Source organism: Lycium ferocissimum, chromosome 10 (assembly GCF_029784015.1).
Source record: "Lycium ferocissimum isolate CSIRO_LF1 chromosome 10, AGI_CSIRO_Lferr_CH_V1, whole genome shotgun sequence".
In the NCBI taxonomy this organism is placed as follows: Eukaryota; Viridiplantae; Streptophyta; class Magnoliopsida; order Solanales; family Solanaceae; genus Lycium; species Lycium ferocissimum.
Window position 1 is genome coordinate 12,671,589 of NC_081351.1, and position 13,952 is coordinate 12,685,540.

The window sequence follows — 13,952 nt, forward strand, 5'->3', positions numbered from 1 at the left end:
AAAATATTCTATTGTTAATGTATGTAGATTGGACTTAAACAATACTTATTATTTTTTATCAAATTTTGATTTGGATAATTATAAAATTAAATCAAACTTACATTAGTTCAAATTATTAAATTAATTTTACATGTTGAAAACGAAACAAAGTAGAAATTTGATTTTCTATTTAAACGAAAAACTACTATTTTTTAATTTTTGGTGAATACTCTTGGTTTACTCTAATTTCAAGTACTCTATCCAGCTCATTTTACTTGTCGTGTTGTCTTTTACACCTTTTTTAAGAAAACGTCAATTAGAATTATAATTTGACTAATTTACCTTATTTGATCTCCATTTAATATTATTTTTTCTTTTAGGACATTAATCTCTTTTCACATTTATTAGAGTAAAAATAAAAATGAAAAAGTAATTAAATTCTATCTTATTTTTAAATATAAATATTTTAAGTATATTTATTTGAGTAAACATAACAAATAAATGACATGGCGGAATAGCAAATACAACAGTTAAATATCTAGATTAGATCTTAGGCTAATATAAGAAAAGAAAGGAAATTGTATGGTTTGACTACTTAATCTTTTGAAGAAAAGCAATAATATGGGGTCTAAGTTTTTTGTTGTACAGTGATTTCATTTGCTCCCACTAATGAGTTGATACGTATGTGGCAATGAATCCACCATTAATGACTTAATGGGGGATACTTTGGGAATTATATAAATATTGCCTGATATTTTAATATGGGGTCCATATTTTTTGCTGCACAATTGTCGATCCCTACCTTAATTTTTTTTTTTTTTAACATGAGTAGGAGGTTGACGACGATCCCATGCCCAAACCTACTCTTTTGTTAATATCTTTGGGGGTAATCATTAAGAAATGTGTAATTAATTAATAGAAGAAATTTGTGGGATCCACATGACCACAACAAAGAGAGTTTGATTAAGAGAGAGAAGGAAATTTGGCATTACGCATGATAAAAGAGTTTCATCCTTTAACCAAATTATAATTATAATATTCAAGATTTTATTAGTACTATTTACTCCTATTTAAACGGATCAGAAACTTAGCCAATTGAAAGTTTCTAAAATATGTATCTCAGCCACATGTTCATACTAATGTTTGAGACAAATACATGCATCCAACTATGGAATGTGATTCATCAAGTGAAATTTGAAAAAAAAAAATATATACAAGAAACTACCATAAGATGCTAATTTTTATACTTATATATTTCAAAGTAATTCAATTTATTAAAAGTAAATAAAATTTAACTTTCTGAAACAAAATAAATTATTGGTCCAACATTAAAGTAGTCATAATCAAATAGTCAGCATGATTATAAAATAATACTATCTTGTAAAAGTCATTCCTTGTTTACTACTACATCTATTATTATTTTATTTTGAAACGTTGTGAACGGGAATAATGTTAGTTTGATTGGAGTATTATTATTATTTATTAATGGGACAAGTACAGATAGTAGAATTAGTTAGTACGAGGATTTAGATTGATTAAGTAATAATTGCTAATATAAGAATTTAGGTTAGGAGTTTGAAACACCCCCCCCCCCCCCCTCCTCCCCACCACTCCAAATACGAGGAATAGTCAGAAGAATAATTAAAGAGTTGAATTTTAGTCAGTAACATTAGTTTAGCAAGTAGTTGTACTACTCTTTTTGCTACTCCGTATATTGTACTGCTACTATATATTATTCCCCAAGTATCTTTAATGCACACAAGGGATAAAAAAAAAATGATACTATAAAAAATATTTATACGGTGTATATTTACTTAAACTCATAAATAAAACTAATGATCCAGTGAAATCATGGATCTTCAGTTTAAGATTATGGATAAAGTAATTAATCAGATTACTCTTTTTATTCAAGAAACCACATGATAAGAAGAAAGCTTTTTTCTTAACATTCCTATACATATCTTTCTATATATATGGAAAGATGTTTGGTATCTGTGAAATTCAAATATTCATTTCGCATATACCTAATATATTATCCAAATAAGAGCAAACATACATAAAAGCTCAAGAATGAAAGCATATGTCTTTTGTCTCAACTTTAGTTAAAAAAACCATGTGAATGACTAGTGTACTAAAAATTGAGTCGATTGAGAGTGAACGCCAAATATTTTGCAGTAGTTTTTCATTTATTTAACTCTTTGTGTGTATATCATTTGAGTTGAAGATAATTTATTCAATCGTACTTACTGTTAAATTGCTATATGTAATAATAACTTATTTATCACACTAATAGGTTGTTTGGTCAAATTTTTTGAAAGCTATAAGCATTTTTTTTCTTTTTTACTAGTACTTTTTCTTATATTAGATGTGTTTGACCAAGGAAAAAAATGTGCTTTTAAGAAGCAGAAAAAAATGTACTTTTTACTGTTGGGAACAAAAATATCCTTATCATGAGTTTATATTTACCAAACTTTCCATCATTATCTATACTTGTATTGCTACGATGAGGATTGCATGCACTACCAATGATTTCTAAAGACTTGCACCAGGTGTAGGTTGGGAGAGCGAGTCGATGAACTTACTTGGTTTTTTAGACTCACAGTTAATGCATGTACGCAGGTTTAGTAAGTGGAGATCTAGTTGTTGACTAGTGATTCCAGAAATTTGTCAATTCTATCCGGTTGAGGTGAGCCACCACTAGAGTGGAGGCGGTTTCAACTCATATCCTTTATTTATTGGTTCGTGACTCTTTTATCAAGCTACAACTCGTATAAGTTGTATTCAGATTCTAGTGCTTCATGAGTTAGTTTCATGTTGGGTTGCATGGGATGTCTTAACGTTTGTAGTATACTTCCGCACTAATTTGTATTTGAAACATCTTTAGTAGTATTCTTTCTTCTCTTATTCTACGTTATGCACATAATGTAGCTTAGAAGATTTGCCTAGTGGTTAGTGGCCTGTCTGCCTGTCACAACCTAGATCTAGATTTGGGTTGTGACAGTTTCAAATATCTACAGAAATGATTAACTTTTGAGCAACAATTCTGATCCAAAATCAATCCAAATATAGTCTAAATCAACTCCAAATAATCTCAATTATGTATTCTAAAAAGAAGCGAACAGAAGATGGTAAATAATGCGATGATATTATTTGCTTGTATGGCAGAGTATTTATACAAAATATGTACAACACCTGTATCTACAAGATAAACTTGAAAAAAGATAATGCCTATCAAAAGAGAGCCTAAATAGGAGGAGAAAGTTACACAAAATTCCTAAAGATTCGGAGTTACAAAAATAGGGAATCTACAGCAGTAAGGAGTCTTAAGTGAGCAGGTAATCTAGTAGTCATCCGTTATTACGCCCTCGCAAGTTGGTGGTGTCAACAACACCCAACTTGGAAAATCGCTTGACAAAAGAGGCTCGTGGAAGTGGTTTTGTAAGCATATCTGCAACTTGATAAGCAGAGTGAAGGTGTTGAACTTCGATTGCCTTGTTTTGAACTTGTTCACGAACAAAGTGAAAATCAATAGCAATATGCTTCATCCGACTATGGAACACCAGGTTGGCACAAATGTAAGTGGTGCTGACATTGTCACAAAAGATCCGAGGAGTGGCTAAAATACGGAAGCGAAGCTCATGGAGTAAACTCGTTAGCCAATTGGTCTCAGAAACAGTATTTGCAACAGCCCGATATTCTGCTTCTGTGGAGGAGCGGGAGACAGATCTTTGCTTTTTAGAAGACCATGATATTGGAGAGCTGCTAAGGTAAACAACATAACCTGTGGTAGAGGTTCGATCGAGAGGATCTCTAGCCCAATTAGAATCTGAGTATGCTAGAAGACGATGATTATGTTCTTTGGAAATTCGGAGACCAAACGAGGATGTCTGGTGAAGATACCGAAGGAGGCGCATCATGGCTGTCCAATGAGATATTAGGGGTTGGTGCATGGGCTGTGAGAGTTTGCTTACAGCAAATGCGATGTCCGGATGTTTAAAAGAAAGGTAATGAAGTTTACCAATTATCCGCCTATAAAGAGAGCCATCAACTAGAGAATCTTCGGCAGACTCTGGGAAAACAACAGTAGAAGCCATTGGCGTCAGAACACCCTTGCAATTGTGCATATTAACTTCCTGCAACAGATCTGTAATGTATTTTTGTTGAGACAACAAAAGACCACCATGATAAGAAAAGAGTTCCACACCAAGGAAATAATGAAGTGGACCAAGATCTTTCAATGAGAACCGGGTGGCAAGATTATCAATTATGTTCTGAACACCACGAATCTGATTTCCTGTAACAATTATGTCATCAACGTAAACCAGAATATAGGCAGTAAACTTAGAATTATGCAGGATGAACAATGACGAATCAGATTGGGATTTAATAAATCCCAAAGTAACCACATAATTTTTGAGTTCAGTGTACCAGGCCCGTGGAGCCTGTTTGAGGTCATATATAGCTTTGTGCAGCTTGAAAACATGCGTTGGATGTGTAGAAGCTTCAAAACTAGGTGGTTGACGCATATAGACCTCCTCATCGAGACGGCCTTGCAGGAAGGCATTATTGATATCAAGTTGACGGATGGGCCAACTTTGTTGTGTTGCAATCGTAAAAACGAGTCGAACAGTTGCGGGCTTCACCACAGGACTAAAAGTGCATTGAAAATCAAGGCCAAGTCGTTGTATGAACCCTTTAGTAACCAGGCGAGCTTTGTACCTGTCAACTGAGCCATCACGATGATATTTAACCCCAAAAAGCCACTTACAATCCACCACATTTTTTGAAGGATCATATGGTACCAGATCCCATGTTCGGTTTTGAACTAAGGCATCAAATTCATTTTTCATAGCTTCACGCCAGTGTGGGACTTGCTGAGCTTGCTTAAAGGTTCTAGGTATGGAGGAAGTAGTTTGAACAACAGTGTGGAATTGTTTAGGCTTAAGGCTATTGGTCTTAGACCAAGCAATCATATGATGAGTGGGTATCACTATAGAGTCGGAGGCAACAAGGGAAGGTTGTGACGCTATGGGAGGCGGGGCAAGTGACAAGGAAAAAGGTTGTACCGTAGGATTCTGGGTCAAAGGTCCAGTAAACTTATTTTGGCGCTGGTAAGTGATTATTGTGGGTTGAGGTTGAGCATTTAAATGGGAAGAGGGGTGAACTAGTTAGGCTGAAACAATTGGTTGAGGTGAATCATGGCCGGAAACTAAATTTGGTGCGGCAAGAGGAGGGAACAACAGAGTTGTTGGAGAAGGAGAAGAAGTATCAGATAAGCGAGAAACTAAATTACCTGAGACGGTGGTACCTGTTGGGGCAGAGGAGACGAGAATGTATGCCCACGGGCCACTGCACAATCTGAGTAGGAAGTTTATAAGAGACATTTGAACTCAGAGTATTATCCTGTGGTGGTTGTTCAGTTGAACAAGTTTCCCAAGATACATTTTTATTTTCTGTATTTTTCAAATGGGACCTAATTTTCCAGAAACAAGACATCGCGTGATAAATAAATTTTGAAAGTTAAAGGATCAAAACATTGATGGCAGTAATGTTAAAATCCTAAATAAACACGCGGTGTCGAACGGGGCTCTAATTTATTCTTGGCATATGGTTTGAGCCATGGATAACACAAGCAACCAAATACTTTAATGGAGTCATACTTGGGCATAGTTTGAAACAGAATTTCAAAGGGGCTCTTATGCTGAAGATTGGGTGTAGTTAGCCTGTTTATCACATAAACAGCTTGTTGGCAGGCAAAACTCCAAAAGTGTGAGGGTAAAGATGCTTGGTGCAGCAAGGTTCTAGCCGTTTCAATAACACGTCGGTGTCATCTTTGGACTAGAGCAACTATTAATGGAGTATATGGGGGTGACACTAAGTGCTCTATGCCATATGTTTTGAGATAGGACTGTAAACTCTGAAATTCACCACCACCATCAGTGTAAAAATATTGAATTTTTGTGTTGAACCGTTGTTCGAGCAACGGATGTAAATGTTCAAAAACTTCCAGAGTTTCATTTTTTGATTTTAAAGTGAACAACCACATATATTTCGAAAATTGATCAACAAATGACACATAATATCTTTTTTTATCAATTGACGTAACCGGAGATGGACCCCATAAATCGCTATAAAGGATTTGTAGTGGCTTATTACTTTGCACTGAATTTTCGGAAAAAGTCAACCTATGCATTTTATTTGAATAACAGGAATTACAAATGGACCTAGCTTTAGGATCTGAAACAGGAAGGGAAAAATTATTCAAGATATTATTTAAAAAGCGGCAATTAGGATGGCCTAAACGCTGATGCCACAGGTGAAATGGAACAACCACATTGCATTGAGGAGAACGATGTGTGAAGCCTGGTGTCCACTCATACAACCCATCTTTATTCTTCCTGCGAACTAAGGGCGCACCCGTACTCAGATCCATCACAAGATAATGGAAAGGAAAGAATTCAATAGATGAATGATTATCACGACAAAACTGAGAAACAGAAATAAGATTATTTTTTATGACAGGGGAGCATAAGGTATTAAGAAGTTTGAAATTATGATTTGATGCACTTAAGTTAGCGTTTTCCAGTATGGGAAATTGGAATGGTGTTACCATTGCCCATAGTTATCTCTTCGGTGCCGTGGTAGTCATGTACGGTGGCTAGGCTTTGAGCATCAGAGGCAATATGATGAGTAGCTCCACTATCCATGATCCAAAGGGTCTGTTGAGGAGAAAAACGAGCAGTGAAGTTTTCCTGGGCTTGCAGATGGTTATGTGACTGCGATCTGCATACTCTCGCAGAATGACCTACACGATCACATAGTTGGCAGTGAAGGTTTTTGTCAAAGGGCTGCTGCTGATTGTTTCTTCGTGGGCGCCATGGTTGTGCTTGCCATTGCTGATTGTTGGTAGTAGTGTTCGTACCTGGACGGTGATTGCTGGAGTTAGGATTATTACCCTGACGAGGAGGAGCTGATGTAGTCTTTTGTGCTACAGCAGCTGTAATAGGTGTTGATAGCGGCTTCTTGTCTTCCTCATGCTTTAGAAAAAGCTCATGATGTAGCAGCTTTTCATAAAGCTCTTCATATGAAATTGTAGATTCTCGAGCACGAATGGCAACAGAAAGTTCTCGAAATTCAGATCCGAGTACACTGAGAATTTTAACGATGTTTGATACAGGCGCACCAACAGTTGCAAGTTCATCGTAAAGTAATCGAACTTGATGAAGATAATCAGTGACCGGACGAGAGTCTTTAGTGAGACGAGCCAATCGGTCTCGCAAGCTGAAAATTCTTGTTTGAGATTTGTTCGCATACTGCATCCCAGACAGCTTTGGCGGAGACTTTAACAGCAATAGTGGGGGCAATTGTAGGATCAACGGAGGCCAAGATAGCATTTTGAATTAACTGATCTTGGCGATACCAGGGAAGGAACTCAGGGTTATCAATATCTTGATTGTTTTGAGAGATGGTGCGAGTAGTGGCAGGGATGGAGCCATCGAGATGCCCAAAGAGATTGTGACCACGCATAAGCATTGAAACTTGAGCTTTCCACAGGAAGAAATTGTGACTGCTTGTTAATTTTATGGGCAGCTGGGTAACGGGATTGAATTGGACAATAGTAATGGCGTTGTTGACACCATCGGCATTGGTCACAGAGGTATTAGGGGCTATTTGAGTGTTTGGGCGAGTAAGCAGGAAAAAAAAAAAAGATCAACTCATGGTAGTTTAGTGTAGCTCTGATACCATAAAAAGAAGCGAACAGAAGATGGTAAATAATGCGATGATATTATTTGCTTGTATGGCAGAGTATTTATACAAAATATGTACAACACTTATATCTACAAGATAAACTTGAAAAAAGATAATGCCTATCAAAAGAGAGCCTAAATAGGAGGAGAAAGTTACACAAAATTTCCAAAGATTAGGGGTTATAAAAATAGGGAATCTACAGCAGTGAGGAGTCTTAAGTGAGTAGGTAATCTAGTAGTCAATCGTTATTATATTCAACCTTGAAATACTATTTTCATAAATTTCATATAACATCCACTTCAAAATTACACATCTGGTTCAATCAAACCCACTTCAAAAGTTCAAGGCTAGTCCAATAGTTGCGAACTTCAAATATTGATTCAAAGGTATTTCAAATCACCTTTGAAATTCGAAAAAGAAGAAGAAGAAGATAATTATGATTAGGAGGATTAGAGAATGAGGAAGAAGAATAAGATGATGAATGAAAAATAAGTTGATGTTGAACGAAGGATATTTCAAACATCTTTAGAGATGTTTAATCTAAGACATCTTGTTTAAACATCTCTTGGGATGGTTGAAAATTTTCAACAACGATTTTCTTCCAAAATCAATCTAAATTCAGTATAAATCAATTTTAAATGATCTAAAATTTTGTATTCAACCTCCAAATATTATTACCAACAATTCCAAACGACATCTACTTTAAAATAAAATAAAAATCTTATTTTAATTTTTAAACCCACTTTAAAAAATTTAGGTTTAGTTTAACAATGATGGGCTTCACATTTTAATTAAAAAATAATTCAAATCACCTAAAACTTGGAGGAGGAGGAAGAAGATGATGATGATTATGATGTTGAACGAAGAAGAAGATGTTTGAAACATCCCGATAGAGATGTTTTAAGCATCTCAGGGGATGTTTGAAAACTTTTAGCAACAATTTTTATTCAAAATTAATCCAAATTCTGTCCAAATCAATTCCAAAAGATCTCAAATTTTGTATTCAACATCCATACATTATTCCCAATAATACCCCAACAACACAAAAATCATGTCTGAATTTTGTAACCTACTTTAAAACTTCAAGATTGGTTCAACAATGATGAGAAAGAGGGAGGAGGAGGAGATAGTAGGTACTTTTAAATTTTCTTGACTTTAGATTTGTACCTCAATCTTTCAATATTCTAATATAAACTCCAACCCATTTTAATCGACCCTTAATCAATCTTTTAGAATAAAAGAAAATGAAAAAGAAAATGGAGTCCCCTCTCAGAAGATTTTTATATATACCTCTTCTTCCCAACTTAATAGGTGTTTGGTCATGCGATTTCAAATCATTATTTATGAAATTTGCACAAAATTTTAACTTCAACACAAAATTTCAACTTTAATTTCATATCATGATTTTAAATTTCAAATTTTTCAAAAAGTAGGATTTGAGATTCCAAATCATGATTTTAAAAAAATTTAAATGTAAAACTTGGCACATAAGTTTATATTTTGTAAAAAAAATTCATAAGTTGGTAGATATATATTTTCTAAATGTAAATCTTGACTCAAAATAACAATGTTGGTTCGTCTTCTAGGTCATCTTATCTGAAATGCATGCTCGACATGAAGAGATTGTCTGTCACATGAGACGATTATATTAAAGAGTAGTTACACTACAACTCATGTTCAATTTTTTTAATTGAACTAAAGTTTGATCAATAGATGTCATATTTTTTAGAAAGCGCCTTTTGCAAGATATTAACTTTGTTACGAAGCATGGTTGGTTATTTCATTCAGAAGATTCTATAAGAAATGAAGCTTTCGATAGCTTTTCACAAATTTTTAAGTTTAAAAAAATGGAACTTAAGAAATTCAAATTACTTATCCAAACAAAACTTCAATTTCAAATCAACCTGATTTCAAATCATGTACAAACGAGGCTTAGATTCTTAAAAGAATTTTTTTTTAAAAAGTTGTATTACTTGACGTCTTTTAGCCCGTGATTTTTGTTATCTAAAATCTTGGTGACAACATTTTATATAAGCAAAGTCCTCAACCACATTTTCCACTAAAGCAAATTTTATCCACAGACCATATATATACCTGTCATAAAGAGTGAACCAACAAAAAAGAAAAATCCATTAAAAAAAAAACAATGGAATTAACTACAACTTCACAGTCTCTTTCCTATGCTAGTTTCCTGAAACTACCAGCTCTACTCCCTTCTAGAGCTAGTACTCATTGTTCTTCCAGTTCCATTAATTTTCTTGGATTTAATTGCATACCAAGAAAGCTGACATGTAGTGCTAGGCAATTGAGGCACTTTGGAGCTATCCATGCTTCTGTCGCTGAGAGTAATTCAACTACTGGTTCAGTAACATGGGCTCTTGAATTTATAGGTACGTGATCTTTCTTTTATTTTCTGTTTTTTTTTTTTCTTTACATATAGGAGTTTGTTCCTCATGAGTTAATACTAAGTTGTATAATGGATCAAATTTGGGAAATGCCTAGTACTTAAATGAAAAAAGTGTAAACAACAAATAAACACTTCAATATGCACCCAAGGTGTCGTCTGATGGATCAGCGGCGCCAGGATGTTCACTAATGGGATTTAAAATATAAAGAATTAAATCCGTAAAGAAGCCAAGGGGATTGAACATCTACTATTTGTATATAAAACATATGTTAACCTTACATATACAGTGTAATTTTTAGCAAAGGGGATTGGGATGAACCTCTTGCGTTCCCCTAGCTCCACCCTTGGTCTGAGGGTCAATGAAGTGGGTGACAAATTGTGGTATGGCGGCAGGGGCGGATTTAAGTGGAGGTGAGGGTGTTGCAAAAAATTAGGATAGATTTTCTGTGTTTTTGTATATATTTTAACTTTTGAACACCTGAGCATATGCAAAAGGTTAGCTCAAGCGGTCAAGGGTGTTCAAAATTGTCTCTAGCATCCTAGGTTCGATTCTCATCAACAACATTATATTTTATATTTAGCTTTTGTTGTTTTTCGAACCCCCTGAGTGAAAATTTTGGATCCGCCACTGTATGGCGGTCAATAAAGTGGCTAAAAATGATGAGAGACATGGTTCAAATTTCAGCACAAAACCAAAAAATGCTAAGTGATATCCTCCAATTGTGTAAGTTTTGGTGGGAAGAGTTATCAAGTACTAATGTTGGTAGAGGTAGTAAACACCTGGTGGAATAATCAGTGCAACAACCTGACCAGGATACTAACATTATCAAAAGAAAAAGAAAAACCATTTAACTCTACTTTAGCAGGTCAAAGATTGAGGCTTCAGACAAAAGTGAGTATTTTCGTTTCTTTTTATTTGATACCATGGAAGATTACCTTTTGCAAGAAAAAAGGAGAAGAATAAAACTAAAGTCCCTTAATTAGCTTCAAGTCAACTTCAAGAACCAGAGCCGGGCCTTTTTTAATTAAACGCTAGATATACTTAGTCAAATAATATAGGGATCAAAATTGACGAATCGCTATTTTCCCTTATATTTTGTTGTTTTTCTTTGTCCTTGACTTCAATACTTCGAATCATATGTTGTATTACTGTTAATTGTTGATGCTTTGAAGCAAGGACCCAAAATTCTGTGTTACTTGTTCTTCTTTCATAATGAATGTGTTATAAGCTATGTTGCTTCGACTCTCCAAAAGTGTCGTCGGGTGTCTGTCAGATCCTCCAACAGTAGTGCTTTTTTTAAGGATACGGCACGGCTATGGCACCACTATTGACCAGTCCTAGCAATATAACCTGCAGGCTGTACTAAACTTCTAAATATGGTTAACGATACGATACAAAGGAGTTTTAAGAATTTCTTGTGATCTTGTCATCCATTTATGTTTAGCTTAGAGCTTTTGACTCACTATCAAATATTGAATACATCAAATTAAGGTGATGGAGACACAAAGCACATCGGTTCTCCCACTGCAAAGCCACGCTCTCTTGAAATACCTTCCGTAAGTATTATGATGTGATGCTCTTTCATAACAATCAAATTTCCAGTTTCAAATATTGAAAGCAAGTTTTGTTACATTCTTTAGGGTGCAGTTACTGTCGGACGTGTTGCTGATAAGGCAGATGTGGTCATTCCGGTGCCTACAGGTAATGAAACCAGTTTTGTGAAAGAATTTAGCTTATTTACTGTCAGTTTATTAATTTTACACTATCAGTGTAATTTAACCTGTTGTAATCTGTTTTCTGTCTTATTTTTTCACGTAAATAGTTCCACCATACCTGTCGTATTTCTCAAGTAGTTAGTTTCCCTTATTATAGATAGTTACTTGTAATTATCTATTTGGTGACCTGATAATATAAAAATCCTTTTGCGCTATTAGTGTATAGAAGTTAAACTCTTACAGAAATGCCTCCCTTTTTTCGCCTTTTCAAGGTGAAAAATTGTATGCCTGAAATGCTGATCAGCTTCCACCAGAATCTAAGATAATTTATGGATATTAAAATTTGTGATTTCTCTTATATATATATTGATTATGAAAACAAACTTAATTTCTTGATGTAATCCCCACTTTTTCAATTCTTAAAACATTGTTAAAGCAAGGAAATGAAAAGCCTTTAGAGTCAAGGTAATAAATTGGTTGCCAAACAAAACATTTAGTTTCTGCCCGTAGCTGAAAATCTGTTGATGTACAAAACAGTATCTGGTGTACATGCTCGGCTGCAAAACATGGAGGAGTATCTCGTAGTGACAGATTTAGACAGCACGAATGGAACATTCATCGGTGAGAAGAGGCTCCAACCTGGTGTGGCTGCTGCTGCATTACCTGGAAGTATCGTGACATTTGGTACAGCTTTTGTAGCCGATCCTACATTTTACTTTCAGCATCCTATTTACCTCTTCCTTTAAAGAGTAATGAAAATTGGATTTAACTTATATACACTGACAATATAAAAAACCCTCACATAATCAGTGTAATTTAATTTTTTATAGCATGATGCATGTTTTATTTTTCGGGTAACTAGTTCTACTTGTCATGGTTATGGACAGTTACTTGTAGTTATCTTTTAAGTGACCTGATAGTGTAAAAACTCTCTAATAATATAAGGTATATAAGTTAAACTCATGAAAAATTCATTGGTGTAGCAATAAATTAGGGAATAGGTTTAATTAGGCCAGAGTCCTCAAAAGTGGGGCCACCTTAATTGAGTCAAGAGAAAAACATGTGTTAATGGCTAATCTGTAGTGTTGGATATTGGAGTACATATTTAGCATTAACCAAATGAAATGTTTTATGTCCCTTGTCTTTTATGTTATGAGAAACATTAAAATTTTATAAGATAAGTAAAAAGGGAAGGAAAAAAAACTATGTTGATGGACAGAGTTACCCGATACCAATAGTGGTGGGAGGTAATAGGTACCCCGTGGAATTAGTCGAGGTGCGCGTAAACTGTTCCGGACACCACGGTATCAAAAAAAAGGGAAAAAGATTTATGAGCATATCTAGGGGAATGTTGGGATATCATCAGTTAGGGAATTGGTATGCAAGATCCCCTTACCAATTCCATGAAGCAAGTATCTAGCTTAGGTATGTTGAGAAAGCCTTGTCGCATCATCTTTGTGGGGAAAAAAAGGCATATACTTATAGTAGATGTTCAGGCTTTCATTTCCATTCACTGAAATTTTTCTCAGTATTTTTTTATAATTTACGGGGTGGTTGTATTGCTTGTGCGATTTTATCAATTATTTGACTTATATAGACTGACAGTATAAAAGACATTTAAGCTATTGGTGTAGTTTAAACTATTGTTGCATGTTATCTTTCTCTTCTTTTTTTTTGGGAGGGGGGCGGGGGGTTTACCAATCCCACTTGTTATCATCTAGGTGACCTGATACTTTAAAAGTTCTTTTAAACTGTCTGTTTATAGAAGTTAAACTCGTATATTGTATGTGTCAACTTTCTGCTACCTCAAGTTGATTGTCTTTTCAAAAAATTACTCATTCAGGGGATACCAATTTGGCAATATTTCGAGTCGCAAAGCTTGAGAAGTTGGAAACTACTGCATCTGATTCTGAACCAGAAGAAGTTGAAGCTAATACAAAAGAAGAAGAGCCAAGTAGCAGCTAAAAAGTCACAAATTCCATTTTTCTGCAATAATTTTGTAAACAGAGGAAATATATATATATATGTGTGATTTTGTTGAACTTATGTTTGTCCATTTTCTTCTTGACTTGGGTTTAAGTACCCCTTTGTTTTTCTTTCC

At 34.8% G+C, this 13,952-nt stretch overlaps 1 protein-coding gene across 1 annotated transcript; it reads left to right on the top strand.

Moving 5' to 3' along the window:
* Window positions 1–9,801: 9,801 nt before the first annotated feature.
* LOC132032499 (uncharacterized) lies at window positions 9,802–13,952 on the top strand. The gene is made up of 5 exons (XM_059422124.1): window positions 9,802–10,118; window positions 11,628–11,692; window positions 11,777–11,837; window positions 12,389–12,535; window positions 13,695–13,952. Exons 1-5 carry the CDS (start codon window positions 9,875–9,877, stop codon window positions 13,814–13,816), a joined length of 639 nt encoding a protein of 212 aa, XP_059278107.1. The 5' UTR covers window positions 9,802–9,874; the 3' UTR covers window positions 13,817–13,952.